Consider the following 25,531-nt stretch of genomic DNA (forward strand, 5'->3'; position numbering starts at 1 on the left):
TTGGGAGTAAAATGTAGTAACATTTGACCTAAAGTTTAAGTAAAATTATAAACCTAAGTTGCGACAACTTTTATCGACTTTTATTTCATAACTCGCTTGACTTCAAGACTTATGATGCGGATATTATATGATTCAAATACATTAAAACAAGACCTCTTGGGACAGTTAATCACCTCTAGTGTTATCCGAAAATACGGGTTACAACATCCTTGATTAGCTTAACTTCAAATACTTGTTAACCACTCTTATACACCCTTGTATCGTTTAAGACCAATAGGATTAACTTATTATCATCTCAAAGATAATCTCTTCTTGGATTTACGTCGACTACCTTACGGCGTGATCTATGATATGCGAATTTGGGTTGTAACATCCTCTCCCCCTTAGGAACATTCGTCCTCGAATGTAAGGGTTTATGGGGTGTCTAACTCATCGTGGATTCCGACGGAGATTTCCGGCTGAGTTTCCCTTATAAAATGGACACTAGCCAAACTTGCAAGCAGTTAAACCCAACCTATGGCCATACAAGACTATACAAAGCATTATGGATATGTACATTATCTGCATATCACCATTTTGTATTAAAAAAAGAGTATTCACAAGCTATTGCTTATCTCATAGAGCCGTTTCACCTTATAATGCATCCTTCTTTCCCCCGGCATCCTCGTTATCTTCACTCTGGAATAGGTAAGGGTATTTAGACTTCATCTCCTCTTCTGCTTCCCATGTCATTTCTTCTATATTCTTGTTCCTCCATAATACTTTCACGGAAGCTACATCCTTTGTTCTCAGCTTGCGGACTTGTCGATCTAATATAGCCACTGGCACTTCATCATATGATAGATCCTTTGTAACTTGTACATCTTTGATAGGGATGACCCGAGAAGGGTCTCCAATACATTTCCTCAACATAGATACATGGAATACCGGGTGGACAAATTCCAATTCAGATGGCAATTCTAACTCGTAAGCAACCTGTCCAATTCGTCGAAGAATTTTGTACGGCCCAATATACCGCGGACTCAACTTACCCTTCTTCCCAAAACGCATAACACCCTTCATCGGCGAGATCTTCAGGAAAACCCAATCACCAACCTTAAATTCCAGATCACGACGTCGGACGTCGGAATAAGACTTTTGCCTGCTTTGTGCCGTCCTCAGTCGCTCTTGTATCACTTTCACCTTCTCAATGGCTTGGTGAATCAAATCTGGCCCATATAATTCTGTCTCACCGACTTCGAACCATCCAACTGGTGATCTACATCTCCTCCCGTACAGTGCCTCATACGGGGCCATTTTAATACTGGAATGATAGCTATTATTGTAGGCAAATTCTATAAGTGCCAGATGGTCATCCCAATTCCCCTTGAAATCTAGAACACATGCTCGTAGCATATCTTCAAGCATCTGGATGGTACGTTCAGCCTGTCCGTCAGTCTGCGGATGGAATGCAGTGCTGAGATTTACTTGTGTGCCTAAACCCTTCTGAAAAGACCTCCAAAAGTTAGCCGTAAATTGAGCTCCTCGGTCTGATATAATAGATACCGGCACACCATGAAGCCTAACAATCTCCTTGATATACAACTTCGCATAATCTTCAGCCGTGTAAGTTGTCTTAACTGGTAGAAAATGGGCAGATTTTGTAAGTCGATCAACTATCACCCAAATGGAGTCAAACTTATGATAAGAGCGAGGTAATCCAATAATGAAGTCCATATTAATCACCTCCCATTTCCAGGTCGGAATCTCTATATTCTGAATCAATCCACTGGGTTTCTGATGCTCGATCTTTACTTGTTGACAATTAGGACACTGGGCTACAAATTCTGCAATAGACTTCTTCATGTTGTCCCACCAATACTGCTCCTTAACGTCATGATACATCTTTGTCGAGCCAGGATGGATAGAATATCGGGACTGATGAATCTCAATCATAATCTTCTCTCGCAACCCTGCCACACTAGGTACACATAATCGGCCCTGGTATCTTAGTGTCCCATCTCCTCCGATCTTGAAAGCTGTAATCTTACACTGCTGAATTCCCTCTCTCAATCTTACTAAGGTAGGATCTTCATATTGCCGTGCTTTTACCTCGGCTACCAAAGATGATTCTGCTGTATTCTGTACAGTAACACCTCTGTCATCAGAGTCCAACAATCTGATTCTCATATTGGCCAGCAGGTGAAGCTCTTTGGTCAACCCTTGTCTACCTGCCTCAATATGTATTAAGCTTCCCATTCACTTACGGCTGAGAGCGTCTGCCACAACATTGGCTTTACCAGGATGGTGCAATATCTCGATGTCGTAGTCTTTCAGTAATTCAAGACACCTACGCTGCCTCAAATTCAACTCCTTCTGCTTGAAGATGTATTGTAAACTCTTGTGATCTGTGTAGATGTCAACATGGACGCCGTATAAGTAGTGCCGCCATATCTTCAAAGCATATATTACTGCAGCCAATTCCAAATCATGAGTCGGGTAATTCTTTTCATGCTTCTTCAATTGTCTTGATGCATAAGCAATCACCTTCCCACGTTGCATCAATACGCACCCCAAACCTATACCTGAGGCATCACAATATACCACATAACCTTCTGTTCCTTCTGGGAGAGTGAGCACTGGCGCGGATGTCAATCGATTCTTTAGCTCCTGAAAACTATGTTCACAAGCATCAGACCACTGGAACTTAGTTTTCTGTGTTAACTTAGTCAATGGTGCTGATATAGAGGAAAACCCTTCTACAAACCGCCTATAATATCCTGCTAGCCCCAGGAAGCTGCGGACTTCTGACGGTGTTGTAGGTCTCGGCCAATTCTTCACTGCATCGATCTTCTGAGTGTCGACACTAATACCCGCATCAGATATCACATGGCCAAGGAATGCTACTGAGTTCAGCAAGAATTCACATTTAGAGAGCTTAGCATATAACTTATGATCCTGAAGGGTCTGGGCATAAGCCTGAATATGGGAAATATCCATGCCCTCTACCAAGGAGGCTGTTGTGCACTCATTTATCAGATGTGGTCACCCTATCACTCATCTCGGCCACCATATGGGGAGTATACCTTGATAAAGAATCAAACTATATACTATACTCTCATGCACTCATATTACCCTGTCGAAGGTTCAAGAACTTATCAGCTCTAGCTCATCGTATCTCAGCTGGTAAGTAGTGATGAAGAAAGGCCTCAGAAAATTCCTTCCACACGGCTGGAGGAGCGTTCGGACCCCTAGATCTCTCCCAACTATCATACCATAAAATTGCTAAATCCCATAACCGATAAGAAGCCAACTCTACTGCCTCTGTATCACTAGCATGCATAACACGCAATGTACAATGAACCTGATCAATAAATGTTTGCGGGTCCTCCTTGGGGCTTGATCCGGTAAACACTGGAGGGTCTAGATTAATAAAATCACGAACTCCTGCACTAACCGGTTTATCAGCAGCACCGGTATTCTGCCTCTGAGCCTGAGCAGCTACTAAGCTACTCAACAACTGCACTGCACTGCGCATATCGTGGTCTGTAGTGCCAGACGGAGGAACTGGATGTACTGGGTGCCTCCTAATATCCTCTGGAGGAGACAGAGAGGTATGAGACGGCATCTCACTCTGAGGCTCACTTTGGCCTGCTATGGCTGGAGGCACCTGAATGTTACCCTCTCCTACAGCTGTATCAAGCCGTTTACTAATCGCTTGCTTCCTAGTCGAAGGCATCGCTAAAAGAAAACAAGGTGAATATTAGATATGAACACTTACGACTCAACTCTACGCACGATCTAGATTCAGGAAGAAGGTAACAACCCTAGATGTCACGTAGCCTCCTGATTATAAATGTGGCGCGCTACACATCCATAATCAAAACTCTACTAGACACGGCTCATAGACAACCCCTAGGACAGACTTGCTCTGATACCAAGTTTGTCACGACCCAACTGGAGGGTCATGACTAGCACCCGGGCCATACTTGCCGAGCACCAACGTACATTTTATCTAACCTTCCTTATTATCTTTAAGGGGCCGACAAGATCAATATAAATGGTAGACATGGATCATGAACATCCAACAATGAAAGATAATGTCATGAACATACATAACATGGGACGACAAGACTGTCAAGAAACTATATATAAGGTACGAGCTACCATGAGTCGACACCTGTCTATGAGCCTCTAAAAGAACATAAGTGCTACAACATTGCCGGAACAGGGCCCCGACATACCCATAAGGTCTATAACAAAAATGCATACCAAGACCACGGCAAGTCCGGAGAAAGGATCTTGCCAATAACGCTGAACCGGATAGCCTACTGTGATGGGGGAGCTGCGTCTACCCGTCTATCAGGACCTGCAGCACGACATGCAGCGTCCACAAATAAAAAGGACGTCAGTACGAATAAAGTACTGAGTATGTAAGGCAGAATAGCATAAGTAAGAACAATAATGTAAACAGTGATAGGGAATATACAACCTGTGACATCTGGGTACCTCTGAGGGCTACTGACATGAAATACATGATACATACATATATATATACATAAACGTTTAAAACATATGCCTTTGTGGGCATCATCATCATCATATCGTACCCGGCCATAATAGGCTCGGTAAAACGTACCCGGCCATCATAGGGCTCGGTAGAATCGTACCCGGCCACGTGGAGCTCGGTAAAACCCAACTGATCAGTGGTTGCACAATAGGTGCCATACCCGGCCGACTATAGCGCGGCTCGGTAGAGTAAAATAGATACATATATATGATGCATGCTGGACTCGTTGGAATCATAATTTGAACCTTTCGGAGTGACGTAAGGTCGGTATCCTTCGTACACGTTATTAGGATTAACTCTTCATCAAGAATCTTATAAGAATCAGGAACTACCAACAACATTGATAATATAAGAATAAGAGAAGTAACATCAATATCAATCGTTTCATAAGAAGGGCAGCAATGTAAGTACTGCTAGCTTCTAAGAGTAGAGTATCTTTGGGAGCTCGTTCATTACATTATGTACAATTGGAGTCGTGCAAAAGAATGAAGGGGATAGCCTCACATACCTTGTATATACTGCCCAACCTCAAGCTATGCAAATGTCACGACTCCTTAGTCTACAATAAAAGAAATGACACTATCATTATTGTTTAAGCGTCGTAACTATTATGTATCGACCGCAACCTATTTTACGATGAAACGGACAGCACCTCCCCTATTTATATGACTTCACACAAGTCAATACAATCACCAAACAGCCCAAACAACATCATTAATAATCATATTGAGCCTCCAAAACAGTCCACCAACTAACAACATTACTACCAAGCCTTTCGATATATATTTCACAAGTTCTAGCATCAACGACTTAGCCACAACTTGGATAATCTTAAATATATATAGAGTAAGAGGTTCATTACCTTTAAACAGAAAGAACAACTCCAATTTGACCTTAATTTTCCTCGAAATATCCCTTCAATTCTGCCACAAGAACAAGGAAGCGAAACTAGCAATTAATTCGGGTTTTTCGGCACTAGAATTACTTTAGAAGACTTGAAATCACCTAGGGTTGATATTAAAAACTTGAAGGTGTATTTACAGAACATAAAGAACTTAAAACAACCTCCCACACGAGCTGGAACAACACAAAAATCAGCAACAACAAGAAAAACAAGAAACTTACTAGCACCACGGGATTCCCGACATTTGATTTGTGTTGTTTGCCCTTTGTTTGGGTCTTGGATCATGAGAGAACCTTGAGAGAATGTTTTTAGGGTTATAAGGTCTGAATATACTGAAAAATAATGACTTAAAACGGGGTTGAGTTATCTTATATATGTCCAAATGTCTTAAACCGCCTTTGTGGGCCCCATAGAGAGCAGCTTGGCGCACTCTCGCGAAAACGCGAATATCTCTCTATTCCGAGATCGTATCGACGAACGGTTTAATGCGTTGGAAACTAGACTCATAGATCTTCAATTTGATAGGTAGATCACCCCATAATTCCAAGCACATTGGGAGTAAAATGCAGTAACATTTGACCTAAAGTTTAAGTAAAATTATAAACCTAAGTTGCGACAACTTTTATCGACTTTTATTTCATAACTCGCTTGACTTCAAGACTTATGATGCGGATATTATATGATTCAAATACATTAAAACAAGACCTCTTGGGACAGTTAATCACCTCTAGTGTTATCCGAAAATACGGGTTACAACATCCTTGATTAGCTTAACTTCAAATACTTGTTAACCACTCTTATACACCCTTGTATCGTTTAAGACCAATAGGATTAACTTATTATCATCTCAAAGATAATCTCTTCTTGGATTTACGTCAACTACCTTACGGCGTGATCTATGATATGCGAATTTGGGTTGTAACAATCACCCTGCCTTCTTTAATTAATACTACACCAAGACCAACATGATATGCATCACAGTACACCATATAAGATCCTGAACATGTGGGCAATACCAACACTAGCGTCGTAGTAAAAGCAATCTTAAGCTTCTTAAAGCTCAACTCACAATCGTCTGACCATCTGAATGGGACATCTTCCTATGTCAGTCTGGTCAATGGGATTGCATAGATGAAAACCCTTCCACAAACCGACGATAATAACCTACCAAACCTAGAAAACTTCGGATATCTATAACTGAAGTTGGTCTAAGCCAATTCTGAACAACCTAAATCTTCTTAGGATCCACCTTTATGCCTTCTGCCGATACAACATGCCCCAAAAAGGCAACTGAGTTTAACCAAAACTCGCATTTTGAAAATTTAGCATATAACTGATTATTCTTCAAAGTCTGAAGCACACTCCGAAGATGGTGCTCATGTTCCTATCGACTGCTAGAGTAAATCAAGATATCATCAATGAATAAAACCACAAAAGAATCCAAATAGGGCTTGAACACTCGATTCATCAAATCCATAAATGTTTCTGGGGCATTTGTCAACCTAAATGACATCACTAGGAATTCGTAATGCCCATAACGAGTCCGAAAAGCTGTCTTAGGGACATCAGATGCCCTAATCTTCAACTGATGGTAACAAAATTTAATGTCGTTCTTTGAAAACACCTTGGCCCCTTGAAGCTAATCGAATAAGTCATCAATTCTTGGTAGTGGATACTTGTTCTTGATAGTAGCCTTGTTCAACTGCCGATAATCTATACACATTCATATTCAACCATCTTTCTTCTTTACAAATAATACTGGTTCAGCCCAGGGCGAGACATTGGGTCTAATGAATCCCTAATCAAGCAAGTGTTGTAACTGCTGCTTCAATTCTTTCAACTCTGGTGGGGCCATACGATATGGTGGGATAGAAATGAGATGATTGCCCGAAGCTAAATCAATACAGAAGTCAATATCTATATCCAGTGGCATCCCCGACAAATCTGTAGGAAATACTTTTGGAAATTCACAAACAACTGGTACTGAGTCCATAGAAGGAACATCTGTACTGGAATTGCAAATATAAGCCAAATAGGCTAGACACCCTTTCTCGACCATACACCGAGCCTTCATATAAGAAATAACCCTACTGGTAGAATGACCAAGAGTTCTTCTCCACTCTAACCGAGGTAACCCCGGCATGTCTAGGGTCACCGTCTTGGCTTGACAATCCAATATAGCATGATAAGGTGACAACCAATCCATACCCAAGATGACATCAAAATATACCATGTCAAGAAGTAGAATATACACACTACTCTCAAGACTACCAATAGTAACCACACACGAATGATAAACATGGTATACTACAACAAAGTCTCCTACCAGTGTAGATACACACACATAAGCACTCAGAGAATCACGAGGCACAACCAAATATGAAGCAAAATAGGAGGAGAAATATGAATAAGTAGATCGTTGATCAAATAGAACTGAAGAATCTCTATGGAAAACTGTAATAATACATGTGATCACAACATCAGATGACTCGGCCTCAGACCTAGCTGGAAAAGCATAAAATTGGGGTTGGGCCCCACCACTCTGAACTGCGTCTCTGGGACGGCCTCTAACTGGCTAGCCTCCACCTCTAACGGTCTTACCTCCACCTCTAATGGTCTGAGCTTTACCTCTAGCTGCCTGACCCCTAACTCTAGATTCCTGAGCATGCGGTGAAGCAACCGGTGCCGGTATGATGGCATGAGAATCCTGCCGAGATTTATTACTCGACAACCTAGGGCAATACCTCTTAATGTGACCAATGTTCCCACACATCTTGATGTCATGGCTGCTGAAGTTGACCCGAACGGGCCGGATAACCACTGTAGTGACTCTTGAGTGGTGGTGCACTGATAGGAGCTGAATGTGCACTAAATGTTGGCTGTCTAGAGTAAGGCATATTAGGACCATCACTCCCTGAAGCACCGGGAGATGCCTGAAGTGCTGAATGAAATGGTCTGGGAGGATGACCCCTACAAAAATTAGTCGTTTTTCAAGACGAGGCACCATTGAAACCACCAAACGGACGAGGCCTCTTATCATACCTCTTCCCTCTCTTCTGTGCAAGAACCATTTCGATCCTCCTTGCGACATTAGCAGCCTCCTGAAAGGAAATCTCACTTCCGGTCTCCTTGGCCATCCGAAGTCTGATAGGGTGAGTGAGTCCCTCAATAAACCTCCTCAATCTCTCTCCCTCAGTTGGTAGTAAAAGAAGAGCATGACAGGCTAAATCCACAAAACGGGGCTCATAATAAGTAACAGTCATACTGCCCTGCTGTAGACGCTCAAATTGCTTGCGGTATTCCTCTCTTAGTGTGATAGGAAGGAACTTCTCCAGAAATAGCTGCGAGAATTGCTCCTAGGTAAGTGCAGGCAATCCAACTGGTCTGGTCAATGTATAATCTCTCCACCACCTCTTGGCGGAACTCGTTATCTCAAATACAATAAAATTGACCCCATTGGTCTCAACTATACCCATATTCCGCAGTACCTCATGGCAGCGGTCAAGAAACTCCTATGGGTCCTCAGAAGTTGTACCACTGAAGTGAAATGAAAATAGCTTTGTAAACTTATCCAGTCTCAATAAGGTTTAAAAAGACATAGCGGGCCTATAACCGGTCTGTGCCGCATCAACTGGCTGAACTACCCCAACTGGCGTGGCTGCTGCAGCCTGATTCTAGGGAGCCATCTGCTCCGAAGTGGGAGTAGTACCTCGGCCTATGAGACGACTGGTGCTACTAGAAATGTACCATTCTGGGCCACACCCTCCATAACACTCACCAAACGGACTACAGATTTTTACTGGGCCACGCCATAACACTTGTCACGACCCAACTGGAGGGTCATGACTAGCACCTGGGTCATACTTGCCGAGCACCAACGTACATTTTATCTAACCTTCCTTATTATCTTTAAGGGTCAACAAAATCAATATAAATGGTAGACATGGATCATGAACATACAACAATGAAAGATAATGTCATGAACATACATAACATGGGACGACAAGACTGTCAAGAAACTATATATAAGGTACGAGCTACCATGCTGTCGTGAAAGACTATACAATAAAAATCAGCCGACAAGGCATTCCAAACCATACACGAGTTGACACCTGTCTATGAGCCTCTAAAGGAACATAAGTGCTACAACATTGCCAACATACCCATAATGTCTATAACAAAAATGCATACCAAGACCACGGCAATTCTGGAGAAGGGATCTCGCCAATAACCGCTGAACTGGACAGCCTACTGTGGTGGGGGAGCTGTGTCTACCCGTCTATCAGGACCTGCAGTACGAGATGCAGCGTCCACAAATAAAAAGGACGTCAGTACGAATAAAGTACTGAGTATGTAAGGCAGGAAAGCATAAGTAAGAACAGTAATGTAAACAAGGATAGAGAATATACAACCTGTGACATCTGGGTACCTTTGAGGGCTATTGACATGAAATACATGATACATACATATATATATACATAAACTTTTAAAACATACGCCTTTGTGGGAATCACCATCATCATATCGTACCCGGCCGTAATAGGCTCGGTAAAATGTACCCGGCCATCATAGGGCTCGGTAGAATCGTACCCGGCCACGTGGAGCTCGGTAAAACCCAACTAATCAGTGGTTGCACAATAGGTGCCATACCCGGCCGACTATAGCGCGGCTCGGTAAAGTAAAATAGATATATATATATGATGCATGCTGGACTCATTGGAATCACATTTTGAACCTTTCGGAGTGACGTAAGGTCGGTATCCTTCGTACACGTTATTAGGATTAACTCTTCATTAAGAATCTTATAAGAATCAGGAACTACCAACAACATTGATAATATAAGAATAAGAGAAGTAACATTAATATCAATCATTTCATAAGAAGGGCAGCAATGTAAGTACTGCTAGCTTCTAAGAGTAGAGTATCTTTGGGAGCTCGTTCATTACATTATGTACAATCGGAGTCGTGCAAAAGAATGAAGGGGATAGCCTCACATACCTTGTATATACTGCCCAACCTCAAGCTATGCAAATGTCACGACTCCTTAGTCTACAATAAGAGAAATGACACTATCATTATCGTTTAAGCGTCGTAACTATTATGTATCGACCGCAACCTATTTTACGATGAAACGGACAGCACCTCCCCTATATATATGACTTCCCACAAGTCAATACAATCACCAAACAGCCCAAACAACATCATTAATAGTCATATTGAGCCTCCCAAAATAGTCCACCAACCAATAACATTACTACCAAGCCTTTCGATATATATTTCACAAGTTCTAGCTTCAACGACTTAGCCACAACTTGGATAATCTTAAATATATATAGAGTAAGAGGTTCCTTACCTTTAAACAGAAAGAACAACTCCAATTTGACCTTAATTTTCCACGAAATATCCCTTCAATTCTGCCACAAGAACAACGAAGCGAAACTAGCAATTAATTCGGGTTTTTCGGCACTAGAATTACTTTAGAAGACATGAAATCACCTAGGGTTGATATTAAAAACTTGAAGGTGTATTTACAGAACATAAAACACTTAAAACAACCTCCCACACGAGCTGCAACAACAAAAAAATCAGCAACAACAAGAAGAACAAGAAACTTACTAGCGCCACGGGATTTCCGACATTTGATTTGTGTTGTTTGCCCTTTGTTTGGGTCTTGGATCATGGGAGAACCTTGAGAGACTGTTTTTAGGGTTATAAGGTCTGAATATACTGAAAAATAATGACTTAAAACGGGGTTGAGGTATCTTATATATGTCCATATGTCTTAAACCGCCTTTGTGGGCCCCATAGAGAGCAGCTTGGCGCACTCTCACAAAAACGCGAATATCTCTCTATTCCGAGATCGTATCGACAAACGGTTTAATGAGTTGGAAACTAGACTCATAGATATTCAATTTTATAGGTAGATCACCCCATAATTCCAAGCACATTGGGATAAAAATGCAGTAACATTTGACCTAAAGTTTAAGTAAAATTATAAACCTAAGTTGCGACAACTTTTATCGACTTTTGTTTCATAACTCGCTTGACTTCAAGACTTATGATACGGATATTATATGATTCAAATACATTAAAACAAGACCTCTTGGGACAGTTAATCACCTCTAGTGTTACCCGAAAATACGGGTTACAACATCCTTGATTCGTTTAACTTCTAATACTTGTTAACCACTCTTATACACCCTTGTATCGTTTAAGACCAAAAGGATTAACTTCTTATCATCTCAAAGATAATCTCTTCTTGGATTTACGTCGACTAACTTACGGCGTGATCTATGGTATGCGAATTTGGGTTGTAACAACACTCACCATTCTGGGCCACGCCAGATATTTACTCATCGCGATCGCGTAGAACAAATTCTGCCTAGGTCAATTTTACTCTTCGTGATCGCTGATATTTCTTTGCGATCGCGAAGCATATATTGGCTGCCTAGATTTTTAACTCTACGCGATCGCATAAATGTTCATGCAATAGCAGAGAAGATTTTCTCAGCCTTACGCGATCACGTACTGCCTTGTGCTATCGCGTAGCACAAATGGCATGCCAAACTTCTGCATTCATTCCTGCTATGCTGACGCGATCAACTCTATGCATTCGTGGTGCACTAGGAGCTAACCTTCCGCGATCGCGTGCCTATCTTAGCGAACGCGAAGGTTAAAACTCACGTCTCAAAATTTCCTCTTCGCGATCGCGGAAAGGGATTCACGATCATGAAACACCATGCACCAGATGACAGCTGAAGCTTAAAAAATAGATTTTTCCAAAGTTCAAATGGTCCATAGGCTATCTGAAACTCACTCGAGCCCTCGGGGCTCTAAACCGTACATGCACACAAGTCCAAAAACATCATATGAACTTGCTCGCATTATCAATACACCAAAATAATACCTAGAACTACGAATCGAATACCAAATAAATTGCATTTTTTAAGAAAACTTTAGAATTTCTATCTTAACTACCGGACCACCGAATCATGTCAAACCAAATCCGTTTCTCACCAAATTTAGCGGACAAGTCATAAATATAGTTATGGAGCTACACCGGGTTCCGAAACCAAAATACGGACCCGGTATCAATAAAGTAAAACATTAGTCAAATATCTTAAGTCATTAAACCATTAAACTTCAAGATTTCGAGAACATGTGATAATTTGAGCTATGGACCTTCGAATTTGATTCCGGGCATACGCCCAAGTCCGAAATCACAATACGGACTTAGCGGAACTGTCAAAACACTGATCCAGGCCCGTTTGCTAAAAATGTTGACCAAAGTCAACCTAATTGAGATTTAAATCTCTATTTCACATTTTAATCTATTTTTCACATAAAAACTTTCCGGAAAATTATACGGACTGCGCACACAAATCGAAGAATGATAAATAGTGCTTTTCGAGGTCTTAGAACACAGAAATAATTATTAAATTAAAAAAATTACCTTTTGGGTCACCATAGCCATAGGCCCAAGTGGACTATGTCCCTGAGGTTATACCAGTGCAGCCATTTGTTCCAGTTCGGCCCGAGGTTAGGACAACAGTTTGAGAAGGGGAGCAGCTCAGGCTCGAGAGGTACAAGAATTACCGCCCTCACACTTTTAGCGGTTTGGATTCAAAGGATGCTTAGGGTTTTCTTGAGGAATGTCATTGTATCCTCCGTACTATGGGTATTGTGGATTCAGCGGGGTTTCTTTCACGACATTCTAGCTTAGAGGAGCGGCCTACCAGCGGTGGCGGGCATATAAGTTGGATAGTCTGACTAAGACAACTTCACTTACTTGGACTCAATTTTCTGATATGTTCTTTAGGGAATATGTTACTTAGAGTCTTAGAGATGCATGGCGTGTAGAGTTTGAGCAGTTACGCCAAGGTTCTATGACCGTGTCAGAGTATGCGGTCCGATTTAGTGATTTGGCTAGGCATGTACCATCCTTAGTTGCTACTATTCGAGAGCAGGTTCACCGATTTATTGAGGGGCTCCACCCTAGTATCAGATTCAGTATGGCTCAAGAACTTGAGATGTACATCACATACCAACAGTTGGTGTCAATTGCTAGGAGATTAGAGGGTATGCAGACTCGAGCGAGAGAAGAGAGGGAAACTAAGAGACCCCGAGATTTTGGCACATATAATAATTCACGTGCCCCAGCTGCATCTCGTCATGGTAGAGGCTATGTGAGCCGTCCTATACATTTAGCACTTCCAGCTTCCAGTGGTTTTCTGGCTACTCCCAAGCCTCAAGTTCCATATTATGCACCGCCAGTGTCTACTGTACCTCATGTATGAGGTGCATTCAGCGGGCAGTCTATTTAATCAGGCCTGAGCCAGTCCCAGCAGTCACGTCCTCCGAGGGCTTGTTTTGAGTGTGGTGACACTCGTCATATAATGATGTATTGCCCCAGATTTAGGAGGGTTGCACCCCCATAGATTTCTCAGGCCCCACCTATTCCACAAGGCCCTTAGGTTTCTCAAGCCATGATTGCTGCACCAGTTGCCACTCCACCTGCACTACCAGATAGAGGTGGAGGTCGGACAGGTAGAGGTCGCCTTAGAGGGGGAGGCCATGCCAGATATTATGCCCTTCCTGCTAGGACAGAAGTCGTTGCATTCGATTCTGTTATCACATGTATTATTTTGGTCTATCATAGAGATGCATCAGTCTTATTTGATCTAGGCTCCACTTATTCTTATGTGTCATCCTATTTTGCCCTGTATTTGGGCGTATCCCATGATACCTTGAGTTATTTTGTTTATGTATCTACACTCATGGGTGAATCTATTATTGTGGACCACGTGTATCAGTCGTGTTTAATTGTTATCAGTGGTTTTAAGACTAGAACTAATTTTTTATTTCTCAGTATGGTGGATTTCGATATTATTTTGGGCATGGATTGGTTGTCGCACTATCATGCTATTCTTGATTGTTACGCCAAGTAGGTGACATTGACTATGACAGGTCTACCGTGGCAAGAGTGGAGAGGTACCTCAGATTATGTTCCTAGCAGGGTTGTTTCATTTATGACAGGTCTACAGATAGTTGAGAAGCGGTGTAATCTGTATCTGGCCTATGTGAGATATATTAGTGTTGATACTCTTACCGTGGAGTCAGTTCCTATGGTAAGGGATTTTTCTGATGTATTTCCAGCGGAACTTCCGGGTATGCCACCCTACGGGGATATTAACTTTGGCATTTATTTGTTACCGGGCACTCAGCCCATTTCTATTCCACCACATGGTATGACCCTAGTAGAGTTGAAAGAATTAAAAGAGTAGTTACATGAGTTGCTTGATAAGGGCTTCATTCGGCACAGTGTATCGCCTTGGGGTGCTCCTCTCTTATTTGTGAAGAAGAAGGATGCTTCTATGGTGATATGTATTGATTACCGCCAACTGAACAATTTTACAGTGAAGAACATGTATCCATTGCCATGTATTGATAACCTATTTGATTAGCTTCAGGGTACCAGAGTGTTATCTAAGATCGCCTTACGTTCAAGCTATCATCAGTTGAAGATTCGGGATTCAGATATCTCGAAGATTTCTTTTAGGACTCGGTATGGTCATTATGAGTTAATTGTAATGTCATTTGGTCTAACCAATGCCCCAACATCATTTATGCACTTAATGAATAATGTATTTCAGCCTTATCTTGATTCTTTCATCATTATGTTTATTGACGACTTCTTGTGTATTCCCGGAGTCGGGAAGATCATGAGCAGCACCTGAGGACTGTGCTTCAGACTTTGAGAGAAAAGAAGTTATATGCAAATTTTTGAAAGTGTGAATTCTGGCTTGATTCAGTGTGATTTTTGGGTCATATTGTTTCATGCGAAGGGATCAAGGTAGATCCGAAGAAGATTGAAGTAGTGCAGATTTGGTCCAGACTTGTCCTCAGCTATAGAGATCCGGAGTTTCCTTGGTTTGGTAAGGTATTATCGCCTATTTGTAGAGGGTTTCTCTTTTATTGCTGCACCTATGACCAAATTTACCCAGAAGGGTGCTCCGTTCAGGTGGATCGAGGAATGTGAGGAGAGCTTCCAAAAGCTCAAGACAGCTTTGACTATAACCCCAGTATTGGTATTACCTACAGGTTCAGGGTCTTATATTGTGCAATCTGATACGTCGCGTATTGTCCATGACTCTACGTTGATGCAAAACGGTAGGGTGATTGCCTACGCGTCCAGATAGTTAAAGGTACATTATAAGAATTATCATGTCCACGACCTTGAGTTAGCAACTCTTGTTCATGCCTTGAAGATTTGGCGACATTATTTTTACGGAGTCCATTGTGAGGTCTACACTGACCACCAGAGTCTACATCATCTGTTTAAATAGAAGGATCTTAATTTGCGGAAGCGGATATGGTTGGAGTTGCTTAAGCATTATGATATCACCATTTTCTATCATCTCGGGAAGGCCAATGTAGTGGCCGATGCCTTGAGTCATAAGGCAGAGAGTTTGGGCAGCTTAGCATATTCCGGTAGCATAGAGTCTTTTCGCCTTGGATGTTCAGGCCTTGGCAAACCAGTTTGTTAGTTTGGATGTTTCCAAGCCGAATCGATTTTTGGCTTATGTGGTTTCTCAGTCTTCTCTTTATGATCGTATCAGGGAGCGTCAGTATGATGACCCCCATATGCTTGTCCTAACGGATACAGTTCAGCACGGTGATGTCAAAGAAGTCATTATTGGAGATGATGGTGTATTACGGATGCATGGCAGGCTATGTGTAGCCAATGTAGATGGCTTGCATTAGTTGATTCTTCAGGAGGCTCACAGTCCGCGGTACTCCATTCAGCCGGGTGCCGCGAAGGTGTATCAGGACTTGAGGAAACATTACTAGTGGAGGAGGATGAAGAAAGACATAGTGGAGTATGTGGCTCGCTGTCTAAATTGCCAGCAGGTGAAGGATGAGCATCAACGGCCAGTGGGTTGCTTCAAAACTTAGAGATTCTAGAGTGGAAATAGGAGCGGATCACTATGGATTTCGTTGTTGGACTCCCACGTACTCAATGGGGGTTGGATGCAATCTGGGTGATTGTGGATAGGCTGACCAAGTTAGCTCATTTCATTCCTGTGATGACTACCTATTCTTCCAAGCAGTTGGCTCGAATTTATATCCGCGAGATCATCAGGATTCATGGCGTACCGGTATCCATCATCTCTGACCGAGCTATGCAATTTACATCACGGTTCTGGAGGGCTGTACAGTAGAAGTTTGGTACTCAGGTTGAGTTGAGCACAACATTTCACCCTCAGACGTACGGACAATCTGAGTGCACTATTCAGATACTGGAGGATATGCTCCGCGCTTGTGTGATAGATTTTGGGTGTGTTCGGGATCAGTTCTTTCCACTTGCGGAGTTTGCCTACAACAACAGTTATCAGTCGAGCATCCATATGGTACCGTATGAGGCTCTGTATGGTAGGCGGTGTCGGTCTCCAATAGGTTGGTTCGAGCCAAGCGAGGCTAGATGATTGGGCAAAGACTTGGTTCAGGATGCCTTGGATAAGGTAAAGGTGATCCAGGATCGACTTCGTACAGCCCAATCTAGAAAAAAGCGTTATGCCAATTGGAAGGTTCGTGATGTTGCATTCATGGTGGGTGAGCATGTCTTTCTCTGTGTTTCGCCTATGAAGGGTGTTATGAGGTTCGGAAAGAAAGGCAAGTGGGGCCTGAGGTATATCGGACCTTTTGAGATTCTCAAAAGAATTGGAGAGGTGGCTTATAGACTTGCACTACCACCTAATCTCATTGCAGTTCATCCAGTGTTCCATGTTTCCATTCTCCGAAAGTATCACGGCGATCCATCTCATGTGTTAGACTTCAGCTCAGTCCAGTTGGACAAGGATCTATCTTATGTTGAGGAACCAATGGCCATTTTGGACATATAGGTTAAAAAGTTGAGATCGAAGAGCATCACCTCAGAAAAATTACAGTGGAGGGGTCATCTAGTCGAGGAGGCGACTTAAGAGACCGAGCATGATATGCGCAACTATTATCCTCATCTTTTCACCAATCTAGGTATAATTCTAATCCCGTTCGAGGATGAACGTTTGTTTAAGAGGGGGAGGATGTAATGATCCGGCCAGTAGTTTTAAAAGTTGTAGCCCTGTTTCCGCATTTACTGCTCATTCTATACTTTATAATTGTTATCTGACTTGCCAGGGTAATTGGTTTGGGTCCGGTGAGGTTTAAGAATGAATTGGAACACTTAGTTCCAAAGTTTAAAACTTAAGTAGAAAAGGTTGACAGGATGTCGACCTATGTGTAAATTACCACGGAATAGAATTTTGATGATTCCAACAGCTCCGTATGGTGATTTTGGATTTAGGAGCGTGATCGAAATTTTATTTGGAAGTATGTAGTTAAATTAGGCTTGAAATGGATAAAATAGGAATTTAAGGTTGGAAGTTTGACCGGGGAGTTGACTTTCTGATGTCAGAATCCAATTCTGAAAAGTTTCACAGCTCCGTAATGTCATTTATGACTTGTGTGCAAAATTTGAGGTCAATCGAACTTGATTTGATAGGTTTCAACATCGAATGTAGAAGTTGGAAATTCTTAAGTTTCATTAAGCTTGAATTGGGGTGTGATTCATGATTTTAGCGTTGTTTGATGTGATTTGAGGTTTCAAATAAGTTCGTATGATGTTTTAGGACTTGTTGGTGTATTGGGTTGAGGTCGCGAGGGCCTCGGGTGAGTTTCGGACGGCTAATGGATCAATTTTGGACTCAGAGTTGCTAAAATCTGGTGTCTGGTTTCCTTCTATGCGATCGCGAGAGAAGGTCCGCGATCGCGTTGACTTAATTAGGCAGCTGGAAAATTTGTGCTCTGCGATTGCGTGGGCGAGTCCGTGATTGCGTAGGTTAGGCAAGCTGTGATATGCGAACGCATCACTAAGACGCGTTCGCGAAGATGAAACGAGGCCGAAGTTGGTTCACACACTTCACCCTTCACGATCGTGTGGACGGGTTCGCGATCACGTAGGCCTGGGAATGCTGTGTTTCGCGATCGCATGGAGTTAACCGCGATCACACAATGTCAATTTTTGGCAGTGGAGCATAAGCTCAATTCTGGGCAACCTAATTTTGTTCTTTGCGATCGCGTGCCTTTCGCCGCGATCGCATATAAGAAAAAGCCTGGGCAGAGAGTTTAAGTTATGAAAATGGGACTCATGTTTACCGATTTGGATCTCGGATTGAGGCGATTTTAGGGAGATTTTCAGAGAAAACATCGGGCTAAGTGTTCTCAACTCAATTTTGTCTAGATTACCCGAATCCATCACTGTTTTTATCATTTAATTGGTGAATTAAGTTGGAAAAGCTTGAAAACCCTCTAGGATAGATTTAAGGATTTGAGGGTCGAATTGTTATCGGAATTTAGTCATTTTGGTATGGTTAGTGTCACGACCCGAAATCCCAGCCTGTCGTGATGGCGCCTATCTCGATATTATGCAAGCCGATAATCTTAATAAACTACAATACAAAATCCCACAAATACTGATACGAACACTCCCCAAAACCTGGTGTCACTGAGTACATAAGCATCTAATATGAATACAACTCTGGAAAATATGGTCTATACTAGTCTAAGACCAAATAAAGTAAACAAAGAGATAGGGAAAGAGAGATAAGGTCTGCGAAACACGGCAGCTACCTCTGAATCTCCGGAAAATAAATTGTTTGAGAAAATCAACACCTGCTATGTCCAAAAGCACCTGGATCTGCACACGAAGTGCAGAGTGTAGTATGAGTACAACCAACTCAGCAAGTAACAATAATAAATAAGGAATTGAAGATAGTGACGAGCTACACAGTTATATTTCATTTTTAGTAATTCAAACAGAGAATTGGCATGCTTTCAAATCCAGTAGTTTAAGTCAAATCAATTTATACGGTTCAAGTTCATGTAATCCGAATGTAAAACCTTTCAGAGAATTTCACAGCAATGACAAATAGCAACTAAGTGCAACAACAACTGAAAAGCAAGTACAGCCTCTCAGGGCAACAGTCACTCCACTCGTCATAACAACTCAACCACTTGGCTCTCAGCCCTCAGCACTCACACTCAATGGGCACCCGCGCTCACTGGGAGTGTGTATAGACTCCGGAGCGCAGCTACAGCTGAAGCGCCATAATTTGCACGGACAACTCACGTGCTGCACAGACATCTCATGTGCTATAATATCCTGCACTGCTAACTCACATGCCATAATATCCTTACCTCACCAACAGGCCCTCGGCCTTACTCAGTCCTCAACCTCTCTAGTCTCTTGAGCTCTCGAAAATCACAAAGATCAGCCCAAACAAAGATAACATAGTGTATCAACAAATATCAAGAAAGACTAGGGTATGATATGCAAGTAAAATCATGATTGAGTACAATACAATAATTAGCAAATAATTCAACAAGTACGTGACCTCGGTAGGTCCCAACAATACCATCACATAGCCTAAGCATGATTTCTAACATGATTTACTGTCAAATTTCTTCAACACATAGAGGGCATATAGCTAACAACAAATTATTCAACTTTACAATTTCACGGGACGGTCCAAGTCACAATACCCTCAGTGCATGCCCACACGCCTGCCACCAAGCATGTGCGTCACCTCCAAAATAATCACATGACACAAAATTCTGGGGTTTCATACGCTCAGGACCAGATTTAAAACTGTTACTTACCTCAAGCCGTGAAATTCTTATTCTGCAATGTTCTTTCCTCGTGAATTGGCCTCCAAATGCCTCGAATCTAGCCATAATAATTCCTTTTAGTCAATATAATTCATGAGAATTAATTCCATAAGAAAATGCTAATTTTCCATAAAAATCCAAATTTTAGCTCAAACATCCTTGTGGGGCCCATGTATCGGAACCCGACAAAAGTTACAAAATCCAAAAGCCCATTCAACCCCGAGTCTAACCATACAAATTTTACCAAAATCCGACATCAACTCGACCTCCAAATCAAATCTTATTTTCAAATTCCGAAGTTCAAACCCCCGATTTACACCTCAAAAACATGTAATCTAGTCGGATTATTCGATGATAATTCAATATTATGGAGTAGAAATGATCACAAGGGACTTACCTCAAGTTTCCATCAAATTCTCTCTCAAAATTGCCCCAGAACCCGTGCTTAAAGGTCCAAAAAATGGCAAAACTCGGAACCCGTTCGAAATGTATACTGTCCAGGGGTTCCGCACCTGCGACTCACTTAGCCGCTTCTACGGTCTCGCAGGTGCGAGAATTTAACCGCTTCTGCGGTTTTCCCAAGCCTCCACTGGAGTGGCTTCTGTGAGCTAGGAGTCTCTTCTGTGGGCTCTCATTTGCGAGGCTAGATCCTCTTCTGCGTAAAGCTCGCTTCTACGATGGCTGGTGTGCACATGCGGCTTCGCACCTGCGATCAAACCTCCGCATGTGTGAAAGTACCAGAAGCAAAAATTCCAGCAGTGGTTTTAAGTTAGAATTTGATCTGTTAACCATCTAAAACTCACTCGAGCCCTTCGGGACCTTAACCAAATATACCAACAAGTCCTAAAATATCATACGAACTTAGTCGTACCCTCAAATCACCTCAAACAACGCTAAAACCATGAATTACACCCCAATTCAAGCCTAATGAACTTTAAAATTTCTAATTTCTATAGACAACTCTGAAACCTATCAAATTACGTCCCATTGATCTCAAATTTTGCACACAAGTCATAAATGACATGACAGAGGTATTGCAATTTTGAGAATCGGATTCCGACCAAGATTTCAAAAAGCCAACCTACCGGTCAAACTTCCCAAAAATTAAACTTTCGGCATTTCAAGCCTAATTCCACATCCTGTCAACATTTCTAACTTAAATTTAAATTGTGAGACTAACTGTCTCATTTCATTCCGAATTCCTTTCCGACCCGAACCAACTAACATGGTTAGTCATCAAACAACTATAAAGCATAAATGGAGCAATAAATTGGGGAACAGGGTTATAATACTAAAAACGACCGGCCGGATCGTTACATTCTCCCCCTCTTAAATAAACTTTCGTCCTCGAACGGTTTTAGAATAATACCTGGAGTCCCAAATAAGTGTGGATAATTGCTCTGCATCTCCTGCTCAATCTCCCAAGTAGCTTCTCCGCCTGGCTGGTCTCTCCACTGCACCTTCACTGATGCTATGCTCTTTGACCTCGGCTTTCTAACCTGCCGGTCTAAAATAGCCATCGGCTTTACATCATAATTCAAATTATTGCCTAGCTATACTGTACTGAAATGCAGAATATAAGATGGATCCCCGACATACTTTCGGAGCATGGATACATGGAACACTGGATGAACACCTGATAGACTAGGTGGTAAGGAAAGTTCATAGGCCACCTCTCCAATTTTCTTAAGTATATCAAAAGGCCCAATATACCTAGGGCTCAACTTGTCGGTGACCTCCCCATCACGAACCTTCCTGTCGGCATAACTCTTCTATCTAGACTGTGCCGTGTGAAGCCGTTCCTGAATTAATTTGACATTATCTAAAGCATCCTGAACCAAGTTAGTACCCAATAGTCTAACCTCCCCCTGCTTAAACCAACCCACCGGAGACCGGCACCGTCTGAATACTCGACTGGTAGCTGTTATTGTAAGCACATTCCCGAGTGGTAGAAATTGATCCCAAGAACCCCCAAAATCAATGACACAAGCGCGTAACATATCCTCCAATATCTGAATAGTGCGCTCGGACTGTCCGTCCGTCTGAGGGTGAAATGTTGTACTCAACGGAACCTGAGGGCCCAATTCTCGCTGCACTGCCCTCCAAGACTGTGAGGTATACTACGCACACCGATCGGAAATAATGGACATCAACACACCGTGTAGGCGAACAATCTTGCGAATATAAATCCTAGCCAACCGGTCCGAAGAATAATTAGCCCCAAATGGGATAAAATGTGCGGACTTGGTCAGCCGATCTACAATGACCCAAACAACATCAAACTTTCTCAAGGTCCGTGGGAGCCCAACTACGAAGTCCATGGTAATATGCTCCGACTTCCACTCCAAAATTTCAAGTCTATGAAGGAATCCTCCCGGCCTCTGATGTTCATACTTTACCTGTTGACAATTTAAACTCCGAGCTACAAACCCAACTATATCTTTCTTCATCGCCTCCACCAATAGTGCTGCCACAAATCCTGATACATCTTCGCGGCGCCTGGATAAATAGAGTACCGCAAATTGTTAGCTTCCAGGAGAATCAGCTCACGCAAACCATTTACATTAGGCACACATAGCTTCCCAGCATCTGTATTACACGGTCATCTCCAATAGTGAATTCCTTGGCATCACTGTGGTGAACCGTGTCCTTAAGGACAAGAAGATGTGGATCATCATACTGATGCTCTCTGATGCAATCATATAAAGAAGACCGAGAAAACATACAAACCAAAACTCGATTAGGCTCAGAAATATCAAATCTAACAAACTGTTTGGCCAAGGCCTGAACCTCTAAGGCTAAAGGCCTCTCTGCTACCGGTAAGTATGCTAAGCTTCCCAAACTCTCCGCCTTACGAGTCAAGGCATCGGCCACTACATTGACCTTTTCGGGATGATAGAGAATGGTAATGTCATAATCTTTAAGCAACTCTAACCACCTCCGCTTTTGCAAATTAAGATCCTTCTGTTTAAACAAATGTTGTAGACTCTGATGATCTGTATATACCTCACACTGGACACCGTACAAGTAATGCCGCCAAAGTTTTAGGGCATGAACAATAGCTGCTAACTGAAGATCGTGGACTGGATAATTCTGCTTATGTACCTTTAACTGTCTAGAGGCATAGGCAATCACCCTACCATCTTGCATAAGTATTGTGCCGAAACCAATACACGATGCGTCGCAATACCCAGTATATGACTCTAAACCTATAGGAAACACCAATACTAGAGTTGTAGTCAAAGCTATTTTGAGCTTCTAAAAACTCTCTTCACATTCATCCGACCACCTGAACGGAGTACCTTTCTGGGTCAATGTAGTCGTAGGCGATGCAATAGATGATAAACCCTCCACGAAACGATGATAATAACTGTCCAAACCGAGAAAACTACAAATCTCAGTAACTGAGGATGCTATGGGTCAATTCTGAACTGCCTCTCTTTTCTTCGGATCTACCTTAATTCCTTCACTAGACATTATATGTCCTAAGAATATAACCGAACTAAGCCAGAACTCACACTTAGAGAATATGGCATAAAGGTTCTCCTTTCTCAGCCTCTATAATACGATACCTAAGTGTTGTGCATTGTCCTCCTGGCTACGTGAGTACACCAAAATATCATCAATAAATACTACGACAAATAAATCAAGATATGGCTGAAATACACTATTCATAAAATACATAAATGCTGCTAGGACATTGGTTAGCCCAAAAGATATCACAAGAAATTCATAGTGTCCATAACGAGTTCTGAATGTCGTCTTCAGAATATCCGAATCCCGAATTTTCAACTGGTGATACCCAGATCTCAAATCAATTTTGGAAAACACTCTCGCTCCCTGAAGCTGGTCAAATAAGTCATCAATATGCGGCAATAGATATTTATTCTTGATTGTAACTTTGTTCCACTGCCTATAATCAATGCACATCCGCATAGTACCATCTTTCTTTTTCACAAACAAAACTGGTGCACCCCAAGGTGACACACTAGGCCTAATAAACCCCTTTTCAAGGAGTTCCTAAAGTTGCTCTTTTAATTCTTTTAACTCAGCGGGTGCCATAAGATACAGAGGAATAGAAATAGGCTGAGTGCCCTGCACAAAGTCAATACCAAAATCAATATCCCTGTCGGGTGGCATCCCCGGCAGGTCTGCAGGAAATACATCCAGAAAGTCTTGCGCGACCGGTACTGAATCAATAATAGGAATATCTGCATCAAAATCTCTCACAAAGGACAAATATAACAGACATCTCTTCTCAACCATACGTTGGGCCTTTAAATAAGAAATTAACCTACTAGGAACAAAATATAGACAACCTTTCCATTCAATCGTCGGCAACACCGACATCGTCAACGTCACAATTTTTGCGTGACAATCCATAATAGCATGACATGGAGACAACCAATCCATACCCTAGATTACATCGAAATCAACCATACAGAGTAGTAAGAGATCAACTCGAGTCTCCAATTCCCTAATGGTTACCACACACGACCAATACATACGATCCATAGTAATAATATCGCACACCAGTGTAGATAGACAAACAGATGAAACTACGGACTAGCAGGGCATATCCAGATAATGAGTGCAAAACGATGATACATATGAATAAGTAGAACCATGGTAAAATAATATAGAAGCCTCCATGTGGCACACTAAAACAATACCTATGATTATTGCATCTGAGGCAACAGCAGTTGTCCTAGCAGGAAAAGAATAGAATCGGGCCTGACCGCCACCTGACAGGCTTTCCCCTCTTGGGCGACCCCTAGATGCCTGACCCCCACCCCAAGCTGGCTGGGCAGGTGGTGTAACTTCTAGTACTAGTTCCGTTGGTCGAGAACTCTATTGTGGAGACCCATTCAACAGCCTAGGATAATCTCTCTTAAAATGACCCAATTCTCCGAAATCGAAACAACCCCTCCTCTGATGAAATGGTTTCTCCTGATAACCCGAAGAATTACCTATAGAAGCCTGAGTAGGCGAGGTATGATGAGAAATATGCGTTGGTAGTGTACTGAATGAAGACTGTCTTGAGTGAGCACTATAAGAACTGTGGCTAGCTGATACACCACGATAAGCTGGACGACCCGTATGAGCGTGTTTGTAAGAACAGCCCCAACCACGATAAAACTGACCCCCCGAAGGAACACCGCTGAAATCACTCAAACCACGAGGCCTCTTAGCCTCCCTCTCAACCCGCTCCTGGCTGCGAACTATCTCAATATGACGAGCAATATCGACAAGCTTGTCAAAAGTAACACCAGACACTCTCTCACAAGTCATGAGTAATTGTAGATGAAAAGTGAGGCCATCTATGAACCTACTAATCCTTTCCCTGTCTGAGGGAATTAACCAGATATCAT

At 42.2% G+C, this 25,531-nt stretch overlaps 1 protein-coding gene across 1 annotated transcript; it reads right to left on the reverse strand.

Moving 5' to 3' along the window:
• Nucleotides 1–687: 687 nt before the first annotated feature.
• LOC138891896 (uncharacterized) lies at nt 688–25,451 on the reverse strand (the record flags this gene model as incomplete). Its single annotated transcript, XM_070175581.1, has 7 exons — nt 25,130–25,451; nt 24,229–24,370; nt 22,723–22,848; nt 22,559–22,658; nt 1,787–2,010; nt 1,004–1,435; nt 688–904 (listed from the first exon to the last, which is right to left on the reverse strand). Coding segments are annotated over exons 1-7 (1,563 nt in total), but the record flags the coding sequence as incomplete, so codon positions are not given.
• Between the last annotated feature and the right edge of the window lie 80 nt (nt 25,452–25,531).

Source organism: Nicotiana tomentosiformis, chromosome 5 (assembly GCF_000390325.3).
Source record: "Nicotiana tomentosiformis chromosome 5, ASM39032v3, whole genome shotgun sequence".
NCBI lineage: Eukaryota > Viridiplantae > Streptophyta > Magnoliopsida > Solanales > Solanaceae > Nicotiana > Nicotiana tomentosiformis.